The sequence below is a fragment of the Macaca thibetana genome, chromosome 6 (genome assembly GCF_024542745.1).
Source record: "Macaca thibetana thibetana isolate TM-01 chromosome 6, ASM2454274v1, whole genome shotgun sequence".
Lineage (NCBI taxonomy): Eukaryota > Metazoa > Chordata > Mammalia > Primates > Cercopithecidae > Macaca > Macaca thibetana.
In genome coordinates this window covers 90,409,460-90,432,800 of record NC_065583.1, presented here as the reverse complement: position 1 = coordinate 90,432,800, position 23,341 = coordinate 90,409,460, and the positions used below count along the sequence as shown (strand labels likewise).

Below are 23,341 nucleotides of genomic sequence, written 5' to 3'. Positions count from 1 at the left end.
CCAAATATAATTGAACTTTTTATCTATCACATTTTATCTAATACATTTTGGTGCTAAAGAAATATATTTCTTGAATAACAAACAGAAGCCAAAGTTTATCTGGAACTGTTCATAGTGTTCCACTTTTCAACCACTAAATCCTCACAATCCACAAAACCTTATTTGGGAGGCCTAGTATATTCAATTTACAGATGAGGAAATTGAGCCTCAGAGCAGTTAAGTAACTAATACAAGGTCACACAGCTAGTGAAGGCGCTCAAGTAGCCTGGTTCCAGAGTCCATGCTTGTAATCACTGTACTATTCTGCCTTTTTTTGTGAATAAATTCCACCCAGTCATATTTTTTAACCTCAGTCCATCTTTTAACATTTAATAGGCTGAGGGCTCATATTCAAAAGAGATATTTTTCTTTTAATTGAATTTGACAGAATCAAGCTTTAAATTTTATCATAAATAACCTTCAAGAAAGCAAATAATGTGATTTACAATTAGGATTCATCAACTTCAAGGAAGAAGTAGAAATTTGCTTATAGGAAAGATTTAAACGTGTTGCCTAGTTACATAAAGCTCTGTTGTACAATTTTATAAAGACTAAATCAGAATAGTTATAAATTAATAAGTAATTGAAATGAACAATATTTGATTCTTATACTCATTTAATTATACAATCTCCGAGACATGTGATTTCCTTCTCCCCATCTTTTTCCCCCAGTGCTAGAGTATTTGCAAATAAATATTTAATCCATGGTTATATTAAAGCTGCTTTGCTACCGTGAAAAAAAGTTTTTTTTACAAACATCTTTCACAAACTTTGTCACTGGACAGACTCCACCAGGTAAAAAAATAAGTGAATGGAAACAAAACAAGAAGGTAGCAGGATCTGCCTAGCTTATTAAAGATAAAATTGAATAGTGGAAATAGCTCCATTTTGGAGGCTTAGGAAGCATAGTGACCAAAAAACTGTATGGCTGCTCATTTATTAGTCTTAAACTATTAATGTCAAACTCATAGTATCCAGAGTTAAATAAGATTCTAATGCTCCTTTTCTTAAAAAGAAAAATGGAAGCATATAGTTGTGAGCCTGGGGCAAAAAGAAGCTATAACATCAACCATACATTTGCTAATAATATCAGACACACCTGTGAACCAGTTTAACCATTAACAATTTAAACTCTACATTTTAAAAGGAGAAAAAAAAACCCTGGAATTAAAATACCACAAAAAGTAAGGTCTACATGTAATATTGACAGACAAACACAGAAATAAAATTTAATAGTCTATCACTGGGCACAAATCACTTTGATCAAATCACTTTGATCACTAATATACAAGTATTAGACAGCCTCTTTCTCCCTAGAGTATATATATGGCATTCAATCTGGGAATTGCCTTTTTTTCTGAACACCACTGTTTTCCTTTTTTCTCTGTAAGGGCTTGGTCCAATGTTGCTGGTAAGAATGAGCAATAAAATATTAGTTCACTCCCTTACGCATTAAAATCCCTGCCACACCTGTGGCTATTGTACCATTGTTTAAATGGGTAAAAAACAGCTCTGCGTGAGTTATGTATCCATTTGCTTAATTAAAAATATAATTATTTAACAACAGAGAGTAACTAATATACCTACAGCTGTTGGGAAATACCATTATTTCTAAGACCAGACAATGCCCTGATAATCTGATAGCTGTTGGGAAAAGAGATGCAGTTAATCACATTGGTAAGAGAATCAAAGGATTTAACTCAAGTCGAATTTTTAGAATAGTGATATGGCAAGGGAAGTAAAACAATTTAATCAAATTTTAAATTTGTGTTACAGTTTTGTGTGTGATGGTTAGAGAACGAAATTAAAGAAACAAAGGCAGCTTTGAGGTATGCTGGCATTTATCCAGTTTGAGGGTCTACCAGAAAACAGTTCTGGGAACTGACATTTATGATAACTCATTCAAATATCTTCTTGCACAATTAGGGTTATCTTTAGGGTTAATTTTCCTGAGACATCATGCCATTTCTGACTCAAGATTTCAGCATTGAATTTGAGCCTATTAACTCTTAATGAGTGCTAACTGATGTCTTATCAAACTATCTATAAAAGATAACTGGCTATTCATGGCCAAATACATAGTCATCTAATGTCCAAAAATTAGGAGACCATCTAGTCAGATTCAAAATACAGACATAGGCAGGTTTAAAGATGCATTGTACATTTTCATTGTATTACAAAAGTTAAGTGTGTTGGAAAATTGCTGTTAGCTGCCTGAGCATGCCTGTAGCTGCATCTTGAGCTCCTTAATGGTTGAGTAACCGGTAATGTAGTTAGAAAACTAGGTTAAGCCAGTCTTCAGTCATTAGTTGGCTGACTTCATATTTGTTTTAGAACTCTAATCTTCTAAGAACTTGTTTTCATAATTCTACCTTATGAAACATTTATGAAATGTGTAGAAAATTACTAAGATAGCTGTAAATCCAAATGATAATTCCTTTTCCCATAGTTTCAATAATTTTTTTCTTCACTAGAAGAAAACAGAGCACTTAACCTTTTCCTTAAGAATCACAGATCTATTTGATCCCCCCTCAGCAGAATATTATCTGGCACTTTCGAAGTACATGGTTCAAATAGAATTACTCTAATAATAGTTCTTGCAAGGTCTGTGTGGGTCTCATCTAACTTGGTTATTCTCCTTAGATTTGAAATTATAGCCTGCAAATTGAAAATTATATATAGCTTTTGCAAGGCAAGACCATAATTCTAGGTTTGAACCATTTTTTTTCAACCCCAATAAATCACATTCAAAGTAAACCTGACACTGGACTGTCTTTTAGCATCCAGGAGAGCCCTAAGTCAGCTGTTGACAAAGTAGTGCATTTTAAGTTCCCAGAAAACCTTGAGACTCCACTGAGAATTTGCTTACATTCTCCTCTTTACCCCTGGAAAATATACTCTAGGCCAATACTGATTCACTTCTCTGCCTGCAGATCCAGTATGTCACCTGCACAGATCTTTCCATATCATGCTTGTATCCTTCACATATCAGTAAGGGTCAGGGTAAATCCATGTCAGAAGGTAGTCGGTGGAAGCCTCCACTATGGTTATGTTTACTGTTCCTACCTTTACCTCTAACGGACAAGCTACTTAAATTACCTTCTAAGGCAAAAGTTTAAAAATTGTGGGTCACACAGTACATTGATGAGTCCCACTGCCAACATATTTTACATGGAATGAGATGGCAAGGGAGAGAGTAGAGTGGATGGGATAGTATAGGAATGGGATGGGATGGGATAGAGTGGAGTGGATAGGATAGGATAGGATAGGATAGGATAGGATAGGATCGAATCGAATCAAATAGAATAGATCAAAGTGTGTCATACATTAACTTGGGTTTCATAAAAGTTTTCTTTAAAGATTGTGTAGTTCACATGTAAAATGCATTTCTCACTGCGGTTTGTGTTCAGAGTTTGAAAGTCAATATTGTACAGTAAATTTGACTCATCAATGGCCCTGGAACTGACATATGTCTGTGAAAATCTTAGATAAGGTGGATTGTTTCTGGGAAGCATTTAATGCTTCCATCACACTTTTTCTCCTTCCCTCTCTTTTTCCCTCCCATTAAGAAACAATCCCATTAAAGTGTCTCTATGGAAATGTTACTCATGGGCAGCTTTGTTTACAAGCCACAAACTCCAATTTTTTATCAAGCCCCTGCAGCCCAAAAGCAATTCTCTCACTGCTGTGACATCCACATTTCTCTCTGCACCTTCCCTACTCTTTAAATAAAGAGTGAAGGGGATAGTGGGGGTACAATTTCTTGTCAATTTTACTTTTAACTGTAGTATGTCTTCCTAGCCAGTCCCATAAGGCCTTTTTTTAAATTTATTAAACTAGAATCAGAAATTGTCTTTTTAAATTCATTAAACTAGTGCTTGAGAATTATCTCATTGCTTTTGTGAGCTCACATTCTAGGAGAGTATTAAGCAATAAACAAATATGTAAATTGTGTTAGGATTCTCCATAGAAACAGAACCAACAAGAGATCACTGGCAGATTGGAGACTGAAGAAGCTGGTGGTATATTTCAAAGGCCTGAGAGGCAGAGGTGAATGGTGTAGATTTCAGTTTGAGTTTGAAGGCCTGAAAACCAGGAATGCTAAAGGTGGAAGAAGGAATGTTCCAGCTCAAGCAGTCAAGCAGAAGATAGGTGAAGCTAACCTTCCTCCACCTTTGTGGTTCTTTTGGGGCCCTCAAGGTGTTGGGTGATGCCCACTGACATCAGGGATGGCCGTCTGCTTACCCAGTCTGCAAATTCACATGCAAATCTCTTTTGGAAACACCCTCACAGACACACTTGGAAATAATGTCTAATCAGATATCTGGGCTTCCTTTAGTCCAGTCAAGTTGACCCACAAAATTAACCATCACATAAATCATATAGTGAGTTAGATGTCAGTAAGTGCTATGAAGAAACTAAGTCAGAAAAGAGAGAGTGGGAGGGAAAATAGAAGATGCCGAGAGGTCTTTTTTTTTTTTTTTTTTTTTTTGAGACAGAGTCTTGCTCTGTTGCCCAGGCTGGAGTTCAATGGTACAATATTGGCTCACTGTAACCTCTGCCTCCCAGGTTCAAGCGATTCCTCTGCCTCAGCCTCCCGAATAGCTGGGATTACAGGCGCCTGCCACCATGCCTGGCTAATTTTTGTATTTTTTAGTAGAGATGGGGTTTCACCATGTTGTCCAAGCTGGTCTCAAACTCCTGACTTCAGGTGATCCACCTGCCTCAGCCTCCCAGAGTGGTGGGATTACAGGTGTAAGCCAGCATGCCTGGCCCAAGAGGTCCATTTTTAGTTGGTTAGTCAGGAAGTTTTTAGTGACAGTTTGAATGTGATAGAACTTTGAGTCTGCATGTTGAAAACAATCCTCAGAGTCTAGACTTACACATGATTACATCAGGATAAACAGAAGGGTTCTATAGCCAAACAAGTATGGGAGATTCTAGTGTATATATATAAAAAACTTAAACATGTTTATCACATATTTACTATGTGATATTTTAGAACTTCAAATCTACAAAGGAAGAAATAGAATGAGACAAGATGAGAAGCAGCAAGGTAATGGGAATGGAGGGAAATTTAGAGGTGGAGTAAAAAAAATAAAGTTGGAAAAACTGTAGAAGACGAGAGATGAAGCCAATTAAACAGGGCCATGGTTGCTCTTTGAAAAATACTACCCACATCAGAACAAAACAAGCAACAATTGCAGGGTATCTATAGCTATGTGCTCTTTCCCTAACGTGACTAAACTCATGATGGTGGTGAGAATCAGGATAATAGTAGTTGATGCTTATTGAACATGCGCCTGATTCCCAGCCTTATGCTGAGTGCCTTGGGTGCGTGGTTTCCCTCTCTGGAATGCAGATCCACACAGGTAGAGGCTGCCTCTGCCTTGGCTCATCTCTTTACTTCCAGCGCTTAGCACAATAGCTGTTCAATAGGAACATGGAATTTGACCTATCAGCGTTACCTAATACTTACAAATTGATCCATGAATTATTAAAATTTCCACAATTATCCTTTACTTTTTTATCAGGAATTATGGCACAGAGAAGTTAAGGAGTTTGGCTGAGACCCACTCAACAGGCTCAAAAGTGATAGAATTGGAAGCTGGATGCAGATCTATCTATCCCTCACGCTCATCCCCATTCAGAATATTGCCTCAGAGCAGTTATTTTCCTCCATGGATCATATCTTAAAGGACTAGTGTACCTTAGACCTACTGCTGCAAAGCAAATTAACTTTTCCCTGAAATGCATTCTCTTCATTCTTGTACTTTCAAAGTCCAGGGCTTCTCTAAAGAGAAATTCAAGCTTTCAGATGAAAAGAGCAGCAGTAAAAATAAAAAGCAGGGTCATACCGACAAGTCACATCAACAATTCTTTTATTGAACAAACATTAAGTGACTTGCTTATGCCAGACCATGTGCTAGGCACTGGGAATATAAAGATAAATAAGATAGACTGAGTTACTGCACTTAATAACCTCTAATGAAAGAGATAGACACGTAACAAGTAATGACAAAGAGCTACACGCATGAAGAAATACAGTGTGGTCAGGGTGCCTGGAAGACTAGAGAGCATTCACTGGGAAGTAGGCAGGAACTGGTGGTGAGGTTTATCTTTTATGATATGGGAGGCAGTTGAAGGATTTTTAGCCTTTAAATGGCATGATCATATATGAAAATACATGTAAACATGCACTTTTATGTATACATACATGTATGCATACATACATACATAACTTTTTTTTTTTGTCTATCACTCTGTCACCCAGGCTGGAGTGCAGTGGCACGCTCTCTGCTCACTGCAACCTCAACCTTCCAGGTTCAAGCAATTATCCTGCCTCAGCCTCCCAAGTAGCTGGGATTACAGGCATGCACCACCATGCCCAGCTAATTTTTGTATTTTTAGTAGAGATGGCGTTTCGCCATGTTGACCAAGATGGTCTCGAGCTCCTAGCCTCCAGTGATCGGCCGGCCTTAGCCTTCGAAAGTGCTGAGACTATAGGCATGAGCCACTGCACCCAGCCATAATTTTTTAAAAGATGTTTCTCTGGGCCGGGCACAGTGGCTCATGCCTGTAATCCCAACCCTTTGGGAGGCTGAGGTGGGCGGATCACCTGAGGTCAGGAGTTTAAGACCAGCTTGGCCAACATAGTAAAACCCCATCTCTACTAAAAATACAAGAATTAGCTGGGCGTGGTGGTGGGCATCTATAATCCCAGCTACTCGGGAGTCTGAAGCAGGAGAATTGCTTAAACCCGGGAGGCAGATGTTGCAGTGAGCAAAGATCATGCCACTGCACTCCAGCCTGGGCAACACACTGAGACTCCATCTATGTAAAAAAAAAAAAAAGATGTTTATCTGGCCATAATAGGAGTAGGAGGGGTGAATTGGAACAGACAGCTCTACCTACAAATCTGTCAAAATAGGCTCACTAAAAGAGATGAAGTCCTCAGGAAGGACAATGTTCTAGGAAGGATTGTAGAGGACAAATTTCAGAGCAAATTAGTAGATAAAATATGTCGACTGATTTGAAGCACTGTAGGAAGGAAAATGCGGCATCAGGGTAAATCAGTGTGAATGGTGATACCAGTACTCAGACAGAGGAAAAAGTGTGATGAGAAGAGGAATACTAAATTCAGCCGTGGAGGAACTCTGTTTGAAGTGGTTTGGGGATCTCCAGGCCTGGAGCTTAAGAGAAGTGAAGATGCAGATTCAGAAAGAGTTGGCCCTAATGTGCTTGGAGGAAGGTAACATTGGAGATTATGAATTTAGGAAGGATATCGTAATAAAATGAAGAACCTGGCACATAATAAGTGTTGATACAGTCTAGCCTGCTGCAATAAATATTTGCAACCGTATCTGGAGATAGAGGCCAAAGGACCTAGAGTGAGTTTCTTATTATCCGAATGGGTTTTCAAGAGCTATTTTGGAAATGTGTTGGAGAACTGCTGAAGAGAAAAGGAAATTCTAAAATTAGATCCGAGTATAGAACTAGTGGCCAAGGATTAGGAATGCCAGTTACCCAAATGAGGTGGAGGGTGTTTTTTTGAACAATTTGCAAACCCAGTCTTTTTTTTTTTTTTTTTTTTTTTTAACACGGGGTCTCACTCTGTCATCCAGACTGGAGTGCAGTGGCACAGTTAGCTCACTGAAACCTCCACCTTCCAGGCTCAAGAGCGCCTTCTACCTCAGCCTTCTGAGTGGCTGAGACTACACGCATGCATCTCCACACTTGGCTAAATTTTTGTATTATTTGTAAAGACAGGGTCTTGCCATGTTGCCCAGGCTGACCCCAGTCTTTAACTCTGTTGTTCACTCTCCCATGCACAGTGTCCTCATGATGATTTGGCAGTGCTGTGAAATATGTGCCTTATTGTCTTTCTGTATGACCATCAGTTTATTTGCTGAGAACAGTGGTGGCTGACTGCTGCGGAATTGGTGTTAATCCTTGTTAGGAAACCTCGAGGACACCGATATTTTCTCACCAAGAAAATATTCAGATCACGGAAACATCCTTGTCTCTAAGTATCTGTGAATTTCAGAATAAAGACCTGTGTTTTAGAAATAAAGTTCTTTGATACTCTTTTGTTTCAATTTATCTTTCTTTTCTAATTTAAAAATAATGTGTGCCCACTGTTGGAAATAGATCCATTAATATCTTTTCATTTAATTTTTTTTTTTTTTTTTTTGAAATGGAGTTTCACTCTTGTTGCCCAGACTGGAATGTAATGGTGCTATCGTGGCTCACTGCAACCTCCACCTCCCAGGTTCATGTGATGCTCCTGCCTCAGCCTCCTGAGTAGCCCCCATGCCCAGCTATTTTTTGTATTTTTAATAGAGATAGGGTTTCGCCACATTGACCGGGCTGGTCTGAAACTCCTGACCTCAGGTGATCCCCCCACCTCGGCCTCCCAAAGTGCTGGAATTACAGGCATGAACCACAGCACTTGGCTGATATCTTAAATCCACATTATTTCACAGTTGTGTTCTATGTTTTACATTGATAGGTTTGTTTAAGTAGCACATTAAACTTTTTGTTAGAATCAGAAGGTCAGTGAGGTAAAATTAAAACAAGTACTTTGGAAGATTGTAAACACAGAATAAATTTCAGCTTCATGTAAATGGAGTGTGATTTCCATAATAAAGCCATTATTGTTGTCACTGGTGCACAGCAATAAAGCCAAGGCTGCAGTTACAAAGAAAACAGATAATACAACACCATACTTTCTTTAAAAATGGCAGTTAAATTCATGGAAATAATATTTTTCACTAAAAAATAAAGAGATGTGATGTAATCTCAATGGAATCTATTAACTCCCATGAGTAGACTTTCTTAATGATAGTAGCACTAATTGACATATCTACTTGCTGGTTTGTTGTTTGTTGTTGTCGTTTGTTTTGTCTTCTTTGCCTTTCAAGAAGTAATTTCTTTCACTAAAACCTTTTCAAACTACTTTGGTTTTCACATTTGTGACTCCTTGTTAATTTAAGTATGTAAATTAAGTACTGTGATGATTTGATTTTTTTTTTTCTCCCTTCCGTGGAACTTCATCTTGACACAGCCTGATTACTTGGCATAGTCTTTTTTCTTTTTTATTAATTGTAGCAAAATATACATAACAAAATTTAGCATCTTAAACCATTTTAAGTGTACACTTCAGTGTCACATAAGTACACTAACAATGTTGTGCAACCGTCACCACTATCCATGTTTCCAGAACTTTTTCATCACTCCAAACAGAAACTCTATATCCATTAAACAATAACTCACTATTCTACACTCCTCCCAGCCCCTGGTAACTTCTGTTCTACTTTCTGCCTCTGAATTTGCCTATTCTAGGCACTTCATGTAAATGAAATTATTTGTCCTTTCGTGTATGGCTTGTTTCCTGTAACATTTTCAAGGGTCATCCATGGCGTAGCATATATTATAATTTCATTCCTTTTTAAGCTTCAGTATCTCAGTCTGTTCAGGCTGTTACAGAATACCCTAGACCAGCTAACTTATAAACAGCAGAAATGTACTTCTTACAGTTCTGGAGGCGGAGAAGTTCAAGATCAAGGTGCCAGCAGATTCAGTGTCTGGCAAGGGCCCAGATTTCTTGTCCGTAGATGGTGCCTTCCCAGCGTGTCCTCACATGGTGGAAGGGTCAGGGCAGCGCCCTGGGGCATCTTTTATGGGTGCACTAATCCCATTCATGAGGGCTCTGTTCTCACAACCTAATCACCTCCAAGCAGTCCAACCTTCTAATGCTATCATTGGTGATTAGGTTTCAACATACAAAGTTTGGGAGAACACAAATATTAAGAACATGGCACTGAGTAATATTACATTATATGCAAACAGTATATTTTATTTATCTCTTCATCTGTTGATGGACGTTTGGGTTGTTTCCACCTCTTGGCTATTGTGATACTGCCATGAATATTGGTGTGCAAATATCCATTTGAGTGCCTGTACCTTCACTTTTTTTGAATATATACCTATAAGTGGAATTGTTGGATCGTATGGTAACTTATGTTTAACATTTGGCGGTTCTACCAAACTGTTTTCCACAGCAGTTGTGCCATTTTACATCTCTATCAGTCATGCACAAGGGTTGCAGTTGCTAAATATCCTCACCAACACTTACTATTTCCTGGTTTTTTGATAATAGTCATCCTAGTGGGTATGAAGTGGTATCACTGTGGTTTTGATCTTTGTTTCCCTAATGACTAGTGATCCTGAGCATCTTTTCATGTGATTATTGACCGTTTGTATATCTTCTCAAAAGAAATGTCCTTTGTCCATTTTTCAAATGGATTGAATGGGTATTTTGCTAAGTTGTAGGAGTTCTTTATTCTATATGGCACATTCTTTTATATAGATACTCATTTCTTGGGTGCAACACTGTGTTTGTAGGGCCTCCTTTTATTGAGAACACTGAAATGATTCTGTTTTATCTTCACTAATTCACTTCTAAACACAAGTTGTTTCCAGTATTACCAATTACAGATGCTTTCTTTGGTAAATATTGAATTATAGACAGCAGAGAAGTTATTAGTAGTTCATCAAATACGAAATGACAGCTTAGGAAATATAAAACCAAAGTGATTTTCAGTTGAATGAAGCACTGTTTTTCAGTTTGCCAAATGAAATTTATAATCACTGTTTAATAACCACATGCTCCCCAACTAACTTTCATCACCATCACCCCCTCCCAATACCTCTTTTCTTTTGACTTAGGCCCCAAAGAGAGTTAAAGGTGCCTCCTCAGAGGTAGATTAACCATAAAGCTGATGAAGCTTAAGTTTCAGGTCCTTTCACCAGCCTTGGCTGCTTCCAAGATCCTGTACCTAGTTATGGTTTTGTAATTTTTGTTTTTTAAACAAGCCTCCCCAATATAAGCCTCCCTAATATAAGAAGGCCCACAAAATCCGAATGTGCCTCTGGATATGTTTCTTCTATCTGAAATCATTATCTTAATCATTGTTGTACTTCTGGAAGGCAAGCCTGGGATCTATTAAGTATGCCGAGTTATTTATGACTAGCTTTTTTCCTTACAGAGTTTCTAGTCTGGAGTGCCAAACTACTATTCTACAGAATTCAAGGAAAATATAAGCCATGGACATTCTCATGAGCCCCAGTATGCTCCCTTAGCTTCTCCACTAAGCTCTGTCAGCACACACCACTTGCTTTGCTCTAAGAACTTACAGGAACATACAGGCCAAACTTTGAAAATTGGTTCCTAGTTGTTCATATGAAATGTGTGTGTCCCTTTGTACTCTGCACAGAGCCATAAATAGAATTTTGTTCTTACACGGTGGAAGAAAAGAATGCAGTTGCCAGACTTGATACCTAATCTTTGAAAATTTTGTGACCACAGCTTAGGGGTTTTCTAAATATTAGGATATCTTGTCAGAAGTAAAAATGAGCCTTCTGGCCCTTTATCAAATTGTATTATTTCATTAAATAAAAATGAATTTTTCTAAAAATTAAATAAATCTTAATATATATTTTCTTGTCCTGCTGCAAAGCATTAGTGACAAAGAAATTATTCATCTATGTAAATCTTCTTGTATTAGTCTTATTTTCCCTGTAAAGTTATAATAATAATTTAGACAATTTGTATACATTGTGATGAAGGATATATATCAGCACAGTCCCCTTCTAAAGCCTTCTTTCTCTCAAAAAAAAAAAAAGTGTTCAGTTTCCCTCTTTCTCCTCACCACTTCCCTTCTCCCTCTTTGCCTTCTCTCCTTGTGCTTTCTTTTTCCTCCCTTTCCCGAACAATTCCATCTACAGCCATCAGTTGGTACAAAGCAAGGTGTGCATCTGCAGGAAGGGGCCCAAGCGTGGGTGTCAGAATCCAATCATTGTGAGGAAGGAATCCATGTGAGGAGTGCAGTTCTGCCCAGCAGGAACTGTGGGACGCTGAGTGAGTTTGGGAGGCCACCTGAGCGAGAGAATGGATAACAGCAATAGGAAGTTGGTTACATGCAGAGGAGTGGATCAGATCAGTAGATATATTAAGAATAATAAGAAATAGCGGGGTGCAGTGGCTCATGCCTGTAATCCCAGCACTTCGAGAGGCCAAGGTAGGCAGATCGCCTGAATCTAGGAGTTCAAAAATAATGAGAAGTAGATCTCTTACCAACACAGAAGAGTTACAAATATGGAAAGGAAGAAAACTGGAATTAACCCTGTGATGTTGGGTTGGAATTAGAAGCATTGAAATGAACTAATGAATTTCATTATATAAAGATAGATAGAGTAAAACAGATCTAAATGCATTTGTGTGTGCATATGCATGTGTATCCTCTCACTCTATCTACTGAGAGAGCTTAGGAGCAGCAACAGCAGTGACCATACCTAGCCCCAGATCACACTTTCTAAATATCATTCTCCCCTAAAAGAAACCAGGACTGGGACAGAGAACATTTGAAACATCTTGGGCCAAAAAGCAAACAACTGCTAGTAGAATGATGAGGATATAACCACAGGCACAGAAACCATCTTGAAAGGTTTCCCACTAGGGACAACTTGGCATCAAAACAATGATAGTGGCCGGGTACCATGGTTTATGCCTGTAATCCCAGCACTTTGGGAGGCCACGGCACGTGGATCGCTTAAGCCCAGAAGTTCAAGACCAGCCAGGCAACATGGCAAAACCCCATGTATACAAAAAATACAAAAATTAGGTGGGCGTGGTGGCATGCACCTGTAGTTTCAGCTACTTGGGAGGCTGAGAGGTGGGAGGATGGCTTGAGCCCAGGAAGTCAAACCTGCAGTGAGCTGTGACAACACCACTGCACTCCAATCTGGGCAATGGAGAAAGACTTTGTATGACCCTATGCGAAGGAAAAGGAGAAGAAAAAGAAAAGAGAAAGAAAACAAAAAAAGAAATAAGGAAGGAGGGAGGGAGGAAGGAAGGAAAGAAAGAAGGGTAAAAGAAAGAATAATGGATAATATGCTAAATAAGCAGGAATCTATTAGTCTATATTAGAAAATAAATAAGTGGATAAATCAAACATTTGGTAAGGAAAAAGATATTTACATAGTTTCAAAGAAATAGCACAGATAAAACTTCTTAATTACAAAGGGAAATATGCTAACTTTATAGTGAAGAATTTGTGCAGCCACCATCTTAATCAAGTGACCAAAATGAACATCTTCAGTAATGGGACAAACTGAGTTCTTGTGCCACCTGATAGAATGCTGTAAGATGAACGCAGCATCTCTTCTGTGATTTCTAACAGTTCATAATCTAAATCTAATCATGAGAAATATCAAATAAACTCAAATTTAAGGACACTCTACAAGAAAAACTGGCTGGTAGTCATCAAAAGTGTCAGGGTTACAAAAGTCAAGGACACACGGAAGACCCATTTGGGATTAAGAGTCTACAGAGACTGTAATCCCAGCACTTTGGGAGGCCGAGACGGGTGGATCACAAGGTCAGGAGATCGAGACCATCCTGGCTAACATGGTGAAACCCCATCTCTACTGAAAAAGTACAAAAACTAGCCAGGCGAGGTGGCGGGTGCCTGTAGTCCCAGCTACTCGGCAGGCTGAGGTAGGAGAATGGCATAAACCCGGGAGGCGGAGCTTGCAGTGAGCTGAGATCCGGCCACTGCACTCCAGCCTGGGCGACAGAGCGAGACTCCGTCTCAAAAAAAAAAAAAAAAAAAAAAAAAAAAAAAAAAAAAAAAAGTCTACAGAGACATGTCAACTATACAAGGCTGGATCTCTGGATCTCTCTGCTAAAAAGGAAATTACCGGTATAATAAAATGGAATCTGAGAATGATAGTACTATATCGGTGTTAATTTCCTGATTTCATGGCATCCTGTTTATGTAGGAAAATGTCTTTGTAGAAAACACATTATTCAGAGGGTAATGGGGGATCAGATTGACAATATTCAATTGATTCAGGAAAAAAAAAAAACTTTCTCATTGTACTCTACTTGCACCTCTTCTGTATATTTGAGATTGTTTCTAAATAAAATTAAATTTGAAAATTGCTAAAGTTGTAAGCAACTGTTTCAATTCCATAGTGCACAAGGATTTTAGGTGTTAATTGATGGTAGTGGGTAAAGAAGGGCTTTGAGGTCTGTCATGAAAGTTGTCAGTGGTGTGGTCTACCCTGATGTCTTTCAACAGCTTGAAAATGTGTTTATTTGTGACTGCAAAGATCTGATTCACTTTCTAACTCTTATATAACTTGTCATTTAAATATTAAAATCACCTCTGTACGGTTATTATTCTAAAACTCAGATAGCAAAGAAAATTCAAAATAAACAAGTGGAAAGGGTAATAAAGTCCCTTGAGCCTGAGAAAATCTATTCTGAAAACGTTTGAAACAAACTGCATTAGAACATGTGTAAAATAAACTTAGTTGATCATTATGAATCAGTCACTTCCTCTTTGCTCTTAAACTTACCAATAAATTTTGGTGTCTTCTCGGTCAGAAAAAGGATGTGAGTACAGGTTTTTCCAACACACACACACACACAACGTTATGTAATTTCTGTTATTAAGTGCCTGGTTGGAATATGCTAATTTCAGGAGCACACTACTGACTGCCATTTTCTGGTGGAACACTCTTTTAAGGAGATTTCTACAACTCCATTGTTGCTTGTGGTACTTTCTGAACAGTCCAGCAGGTGGTAGTCTAGGAGAGGAACAGTTCTCATCCTCCCCCATCCATCCCTGGACCTACCAGCAGCCCCATTTGCAAAACAGAAAGAATGTGGACTCAGCAATGTGCCTTCTCTCCTCTGGCATAAGAATGGGATTTCCAAGGTTGTTCTCTCAAAATGGGCACTTAGAATACCACAGAAAGAAGCCAAAAATAACTTTGTGTATACATGTGACTGTGCAGTATTCTGAAGCTCAAAAATTCTTTTTTTTTTTTAATTTCTAGAAATTCCACTGATTTTATATCTCTTTGCTCTGATTTCTGTGACATGGCTTTGGGGAGGACTACACATGGCCTACAGACACTTCTGGATGTTGGTTCTCTTTGTCATTTTCAACAGTCTGCAGGTAAGCCTTACAGTTTGGTTAGTGACAACAGACATTTAATGAACACAAGGCATAGAATTTCAATATTAAAGAGTCAGGCATCCACACACAGGTGAATTTGTGTATACAGTAACATCATATAGAGTTGTAAAATAAAATGATAGGAGCCTAAATCTTTAACATATGAAATATGACTGGGATTCTAACTTGCTCATTATACAGTTAGGGAAGACAAATATTTATTCTCCTTCATTTTGACAACATCGAAGTAACTACACAAACATATTTCTTTTTCAGTAGGATTGATGTTTATCAACTTTGCAGATGGCAGCCATGTAAGATCAATGCACATATTTGGATTGTGGCTGGGTCTAGAAATTAGATCAATTGAGGAGTGAAATAGTGATGTTCAAGCAGTCCCCTCTTAAGTGTGATGCTTAGTGAAATGAGAGTGTTTGGTTCACTAAAACATGACTGACATCTCCTAAGTCCAGCAGTGCCCAGCTTAAATTAGTTTTATAAGCATGCTTGGGTAACTAGAAATTATATAACTGCAGCAAAAATGAAAGCTGAAATTTTTAGTACTTTTGTTAAATGGAAAGATGTTGCACCCTGATATTAACAAGGAACAAGTGAACACATTTTCCTTGTTTTCCAAAGTAAAAAGATCTGCCCTAGACTAAAATAATTTCTTAAATTTACTAAAATTATCTCTAAATAGTCCTTCTTTTGGCTACCATCTTGCAAGGATCATGTGCGGCAAACATACAGACATATACACACTTTCAGAATTGTAGCATGCAATTGAAATGTGACTCCGATCATTTTTTAGGTTTGCACCTGAGCAAATTCTTTAGTTAGATCATAGCTTACATGATGGTGCCTAATCAAGGCATATTATCAACTTAGGAAGGGGAAAATACAAAATAACTAAAATTTTAGAACCAAGTTGGTACAAGTTTCTATATAGGAAACTGTCTGTGGTTATAGTTACAGGTGAGCACTTACTATTGCCAGGTGGTAAAAAGACAGCTCGGCTTCTCTGGGATTTGATGATTCAAGGAGTAAACAATTAACTCTTAAGAATCCAGTGTGGCAGGTGCCATTTAAACAGAGCATTTTGAAAGTGAGTAGGGGCCTGTTGACCATCAGGGCAGAGGCTCGGTCTTGGTTATCTTTGGATCCCTAGGGCCTAGTGGAACTAAGAACAAGGTCCAAACCAACAACCTGCAGGTGTGTTGTGCTTGTCAGACACACAATGTTATATAAAAGATTTTTTTAGATTTTCAAATATTTGCTTCAAACTTTTAAAATTAGGAATTTTCACATTAAAAACCTGAATTGCTGGCTTTTTTTTCAAGGCAGTATTTACGTGGCAGCAATTTCCAAGCCCTGAGCAGACCTGATATACTTCATTCATTTTACTTGCCCCTGAGATAATCACACATTTAATGCTTATTAAATAATAAATGAGTATATGGTTAGAGATGGGAATTTCAGGCAGAGAAAACTGTTAGCCAAGGCTGCAAGGGAAAATGACTAATCTCGCCTAGATTAAGCAATGGGTTGAGAAGGAAAAAGAAAGGTCTTGCAATTAGAAAAGAAGTGGTGGGAGAGGAGACAGAAAGCATAGATTGGTTTAAATGCCAGCTTTCTATGCTCAGGATGCTGAACTTTAGTCTTTAAGCAAGGGGAAGCCATCAAAGTTGTGTTTTTTCTTTGTTTTGTTCTAATTTTTTTTAATCTTGTCAATTAATTTTTTTTTTTCATTTTGAATGGGATGACATGTTTGTACTGGAAAGATAATGAAATGTTTATGAGAGGATATTGAAAAAAAGAGCAGCTCTAAGTAGGTAGGTTATTGTCATATTTTAGACTATAGATGTTCTGGCAGTGTGCCTGGGAATAAAATGTAGGTAACAGGTTTGGGAGTTGTTACAGAGATAAACACTTTTCATTTTATTGTTTAATTGATATGTAATAATTGTATGTTTATGGGTACATAGTGAAGTATTGATACATATAACATGTAATAAAAGAATTAGCATATCTATCATCTCAAACATGTATCATTACTTTGTGTTGGGAATATTCAATGTCCTCCATCTAGCACTTTGAAACTATAAAATATTGTTAACAGTAGTCATCCTGTAGTGCTATAGAACACAAGAACTTAGTTCTTCTATCTAGCTGTAATTTTATATCTTTTAACAAATCTTTCCCTATCCCCCTTTTCCCCCTACCCTTCCCAGCTTCTAGTACCCTCTGTTCTACTTTTTACTTCTATGAGATCAACATTTTTTAGCTTCCACACATGAGTGAGAACATGCAATGTCTAATTTTCTGTTCTTAGGTTATTTCACTTACCATAATGTCCTCCAGTTCCATCTGTGTTGCCATAAATGATATTGGGTTGATGCAAAAGTAATTGTGTTTTTTGCCATTAAAAATAATGGCAAAAACCGCAGTTACATTTGCACCAACCTTTTCTTTTTTTTTTTTTTTTTTTTTTTTTTTGAGACAGAGTCTCACTCTGTCATCCAGGCTGGAATGCAGTGACACGAACTCAGCTTACTGCAGCCTCCACCTCAGGCTCAAGCAATCTCCCACCTCAGCCTCCCAAGTAGCTGGGACTACAGGCACATGCCACCATGCCTGGCTAATTTTGTTTGTTTGTTTGTTTGTTTTGTAGAGACAGGGTTTCGCCGTGTTTCCCAGGCTGCTCTTGAACTCCTGAACTCAAGCAGTCCACTCACCTTGCCTCCCAAAGTGCTGGGATTACAGCTGTGAGCCACCGCACCTGGCCATCATTCTTTTTTATGGCTGAATAGTATTCCATTGTGTATATTTACCATTTATCCATTCACTGGTTATTGGACACCTAGGTTGATTCCACATCTTGGCTATTGCAAATAGTGCGGCAACAAACATGGGTGTGCAGATGTCTCTTCAATACACTGATTTTCTTTCCTTGGGATAAATGCTCAGTGGTGAGATGACTGGATCATATGTAGTTCTATTGACAATTTTTTTAGGAACATCCATACCATTCTCTATAGTGGTTATACTAGCAGCGTAGAAGAATTCTGTTTTCTCTGCATCATCACCAGCATTTATTTTTTGTCTTTTTGATGATAGTCGTCCTAACTGGGGTGAGATGATAATTCACTGTGGCTTTGTTTTGCACTTGCCTGATGATTAGTGATGCTGAGCATATTTTCATATATTTGTTGGCCATTTGTATAACTGTTCAGATCATTTGCCTGTTTTATTCAGATTGCTTTTGCTGTTGAAATGTTTGAGTTCCATGTATGTTCTGCGTATTAATTATCTGTCAGATGAATAGTTTACAGATATTTTCTCTCATCCTCTAGGTTGTCTGTTTTACTTTGTTTCCTGTTGTGCAGAGGCTTTTTAGTTTGACATAATCCCATTTGTTTATAAACTAAACATTTTATAAAAATGCTTCAGAACATTGGTCTAGGAAAATATTTTATAAATAAGAATCTTTAGATTCTTATAATTTTGTAAATAGATTCTTATTATATTTATAAACCTTTTATTTATATTTAATAGCCTTTAAAACCTTTTCTTTATATTTAATATCCTTTTATATTTATAAACCTTTTATAAATAAGAATCTATTTATAAAATTATAAAGTGAAGCATTTCACCTTGTTTTCTTCCAGTAATTTTATAGTTTTGGGTCTTATATTTAGGTCTTTGATCCATTTTTTTTTTTTTTTTTTTTTTTTTTTTTTTTTTTTTGAGACGGAGTCTCGCTCTGTCGCCCAGGCCGGATCTCAGCTCACTGCAAGCTCCGCCTCCCGGGTTTACGCCATTCTCCTGCCTCAGCCTCCCGAGTAGCTGGGACTACAGGCGCCCGCCACCTTGCCCGGCTAGTTTTTTTGTATTTTTTAGTAGAGACGGGGTTTCACCGTGTTAGCCAGGATGGTCTCGATCTCCTGACCTCGTGATCCGCCCGTCTCGGCCTCCCAAAGTGCTGGGATTACAGGCTTGAGCCACCGCGGCCGGCCTTTGATCCATTTTGAATTGGTTTTTGTATAGGGTGAGAGTTGGGGGTCTAGATTTTTTCTTCTGCATGTGAACATCCAGGATTCCTAGCAACCTTTATTGAAGAGGCTTTCCTTTCCCCAATTAATGTTCTAGCTGCCTTCTGTCAAAAATCAGTTGGCTGTAGATAATGTGGATTAATTTTGTGTTTCTCTATTCTGTTCCATTGGTCCACTTGTCTTTGTTTATGCCAATACCATGCTGTTTTGGTTACTATAGCTTTGTAGTATATTTTGAATTCTGATAGTACAATGCCTTCAGCTTTGTTCTTTTGCTCAGGATTGCTTTAGTTATTTGAGGTCTTTTGTGATTCCACACAAATTTTAGGATTTTATTTTATTTTTTTCTATTTCTGAGAAGAATATCATGGGTATTTTGGTAGGGGTTGCATCGACTCTGTAGATTGCTTTGGCTAGTATGGTTGTTTTAACAATATTAATTCTTCTGACCCATGAGGAGCATGAGATAAATATTAATGAAATTTGGTTAACCAATTAAATATAGGAAGGTAAAGTGTGAGAGAGGAACATCACTTAGAAATTCCTGGCTTGAATGAATGGCTGGGCACTGATATCTTTAGTCCAAGTGGAGATCACATAAAGAGCAAGGTCTGGTGAATAAGCAGTGAAGTTGGTGAGATTTAGGAGACATTGCTAAGTACTGTATACCAATGTTTTAGTAACTGGGTACAGAGATAGGGCTAATGAAAGAAATTGTTAATGAGTGATCAGAGAGCTAGGAAGAGAACCTGGACAGGGTTTGCAGTTGTGGGTAGAAAAGAAAGTTCAAGAGGACGCAATGCCTAACTCTGGCTAGTGTAGCAGAGAAGTTAAATAGGATGAGAACTGAGGAACAATGCAGTCTACAGCAGCGGTTCCCAAAACCGTTATGTGCAGCAGAATTCCATGGGGAACTTGTTAAAACACAGATGTTATGCCCCACACCCAGAGTTTCTGATACAGTAGGTCTGGGTGGAATCTGATCATTTGCATTTCTAATAAGTTTCCAGGTGGTGCTGATTTGGCTGGTATAGGAGCTACCGTATGAGAAAAAGAAGTGAAATAGAGACTGCAAAGAGACAGAAATCGCTTAGGAAGGGAGGTTGGTTGGTTCAAAGGAGATTTTTTGGTTTTGTTTTCTCGTGACAAGAACTAACAGAGGAGAAATTGACATCTATAGGAAAGATTTATTGTCATGGCAAGATCATGGATGAGGCAGGAAGAACAGAAGAGATAGAGGGCTTCTCTGAGGGAGGAGTAGCAATGTTTTTTGTTTTGTTTTGTTTTGTTTTGTTTTCTCTGAGGCTGGGGAAAGAATAAATGATTGGTGAACATGAAAAACTACTCTGGAGCTGAAAGTGTGGAATGTTGGCATTTGCATGTAATGCCCTCTCTTTTGTCTTAAAGGCAAGAGGCAAAGTCATTTGTTGAGAGGAGTGGGTTCAAAGCATGAGATAAAAATTTTAAAAAGGTATGGAGCAGTTTCTAGACAGAACATACATAACTTAAACTATGTTGAAAGATCATCAATAAATGGATTGCTTAGAGAGAAATCAGTGGGATTCAGTGGAGATTAGACAACTTAAATCTGTAATTGAGCCAGTCAGCAGTAATTAAATAAATGTAAGCCTTAGGATTATAATGGTAGCCTGGGTAACCTATCAAACCACATGCACAGGAAAAGTTTATTGAGCTTTTATGGAGGTTTGTAAAGAAAGGAGGACTGTGGAACATAGTAGTATATATCACTGGTACATACAAGAAAACATTTTGGTCTCTTTCTTTGAAGAACTTACTAGAAACTAAGAATAAGTAAAAACTAAAAATATTTTAAACTGATGTTTAATGAGCTTAATTCAATCCAGGTGACATTACTGAAGCAGCAATGATTATTTGTACTGCTGTTGGTTGGTACCTGGCACACTGGCACATTCCTGGTACCAGGTGCTCAGTGAATCAGTCCTAAAAGTAATGTCTATTAAGAAACACCTGGAAAATATCCTTTCTCTAGAGTTTATTTTGGTTCATTTAACTTATAAATCGCTTGAGGTATTCAATTTAGGCCTTTCCATGGAATATGGCTATATAGTATTAATAGTAAGATTTTTTAAGTATGTTCCATAAACACTTGTTTGTTTCCTCCCCTGCCCCCCCCACCCTCAGATGGCTTTCATATTTCTCTACTGACTTTTGTCAACACCTATGACCATAAAAGCATATTATGTATCTTATGCTTGTTTACTACATTTTGCTTAGAGGAGATTACTGACTAATTTTTTATCCAGATTATTATGATGTCATAGGTGCTCTAAAACTGATTATTGAAAGGTGATATTTCTATAATATTCTGATCTTTTTAATCTTTTAAGTTTTTTAAAAGTATTTTTCAACACTCTAGAATCTGAGATCTCAGGATCTCTAGCCACCTCTGTCCTCTTTCTCTACAGTCTCTTTTTTCCTTTGAGACTGGGTCTCGCTGTGTCTTCCAAGCTGGAGGGCAATGACATAATCATAGCTCACTGCAGCCTTGAACTCCTGGGCTCAAGCAATCCTCCTGCCTCATCCCCACAAGTAGCTGAACTACAGGCACACACCACCATGCCTGGCTGTTTTTTAATTTTTATTTTTTTGTAGAGACAAGGTTTTATTATGTTGCCTGGGCTGGTCTTGAACTGCTGGCCTCAAGTGATCCTCCCACCTCAGCCTCCCAAAGTGCTGGGATTACAGGCATGAGCCACCATGTCTAGCCTGATTTTTTGATATTTAGTGTCTGATGTATTTTAAGTAAGAAAATCTTGATCACTTAAAATATTATCTAAAATATTTACCTGAAATTTATCACTTCCTAAAATTTTAAAGTTGAACTACCAAACTTATAATACATTTGCACATTTAGGAAAATGTATGTGAGGTATTTTGCAAAGCATTATGGATACAAATGCAAATATAAGGTTTAAAAATCATCATTCTAAACATTTACTGTTAATTTTTATTGCTGAATACTCTTCCTTGAACTATAAGGACTTCTTCTCGTCCAAGAAGTGAACTTTTACTCAAAGTCTTACTGGTCTATCCTTATTCTTTACATTTTCTTGATCATTTAAAAAAATTAAACTGTTGGATATCAAGGGTGAGCAGAACATAGAGAATGAAGGTGAAAATGCCCTTTCAGCTTATTCAATCAGAATTTGTTCCTAATTCCAGTAGCTACTATATAACATGTGAGCATGGTCTTGATAATTGTGTTTTTGCCACTTCCCCATGATGTGAGGTTAACAAATCCTGATTTTCATTGTGCTTTATTTTTTGTCAAAAGAAGGACTCTGACTTCAAGAGAGAAGAAAAGTACTTTTTTACCTACATGCCTAGTGAGCCCAGATTCCAAAGGCCTTGGGGTTCTATGTTTCCTTACGCTGAATGGGCTTTCCAAGTGCATTGATCATGGTGGCCGCCACAGCGCAAGACTCACCTCCTGCCAGCTTTCCAGCCCCAGCAGGAGAGAGCTTATTCCTAGATAAGAAAATCCTATGGAGGACTGAATGGAACCATCCTGGGTTGCATCCCATGCAGGAACCAATCACAGGGTAACAGGTACTCTGGCCAGGCCTGGGTCATGAACAGAGTCCAATAATGGAAAGACTCAAGCTGGTTTCATAAAAAACCACATGGAATGGAATTCCTGCCAGAAGAAAGGATTCTCTTACCAACAGAAGGGGGCAACAGTGCTAGGCAGGCCAAAGTAACAGACATCCACTATACTTACTTTCTAAATCTGCTTGTTCATTGATACAAGTTTGGGACAAGGCCAGCAACAGCTTCTGTCACAAAATTAGGAAACTTTATCAGTGTGATATCAGTTTGTTAGAATAGTGCTTGTGATCTATCATATAACCAATGTCTCTATATTGTCCACAAGAAATTCATAAGAAGCTATGTTTAATATTTTTTATTTTCCTGTTCCATTAATCCAATAACCTCTATTTAAAAAAAAAAAAAAAACTGAGCTGAGTTTGTCATTTCTAAGGGGATTCATGCTAATACTTACAGGTTGTAAGTTTCTTAAACTAATCAGGCCAAGGTATATCCAAATTTGTATCATCATTTATTGGTAACAATCACCAGGTTTATACTCAGCTGGAAGACCCTGGCAGAACCCTGTCAGTTAAAATATTGAAAATAGCTACTGTCCAAAGCTTGCAGGTGTTCCAGGCTTCCACC

General features: G+C 37.9%; 1 protein-coding gene across 4 annotated transcripts in view; it reads left to right on the top strand.

Moving 5' to 3' along the window:
- The window catches only part of ADGRV1 (adhesion G protein-coupled receptor V1), a 593,679-nt gene that overhangs the window by 513,644 nt on the left and 56,694 nt on the right, over positions 1-23,341 (top strand). For all 4 annotated transcript variants that reach the window (XM_050795448.1, XM_050795446.1, XM_050795449.1 and 1 more), the window contains one exon: positions 14,950-15,071. In XM_050795448.1, coding sequence (XP_050651405.1) covers positions 14,950-15,071 — 122 coding nt within the window. The remainder of the gene's footprint in view (positions 1-14,949; positions 15,072-23,341) is intronic.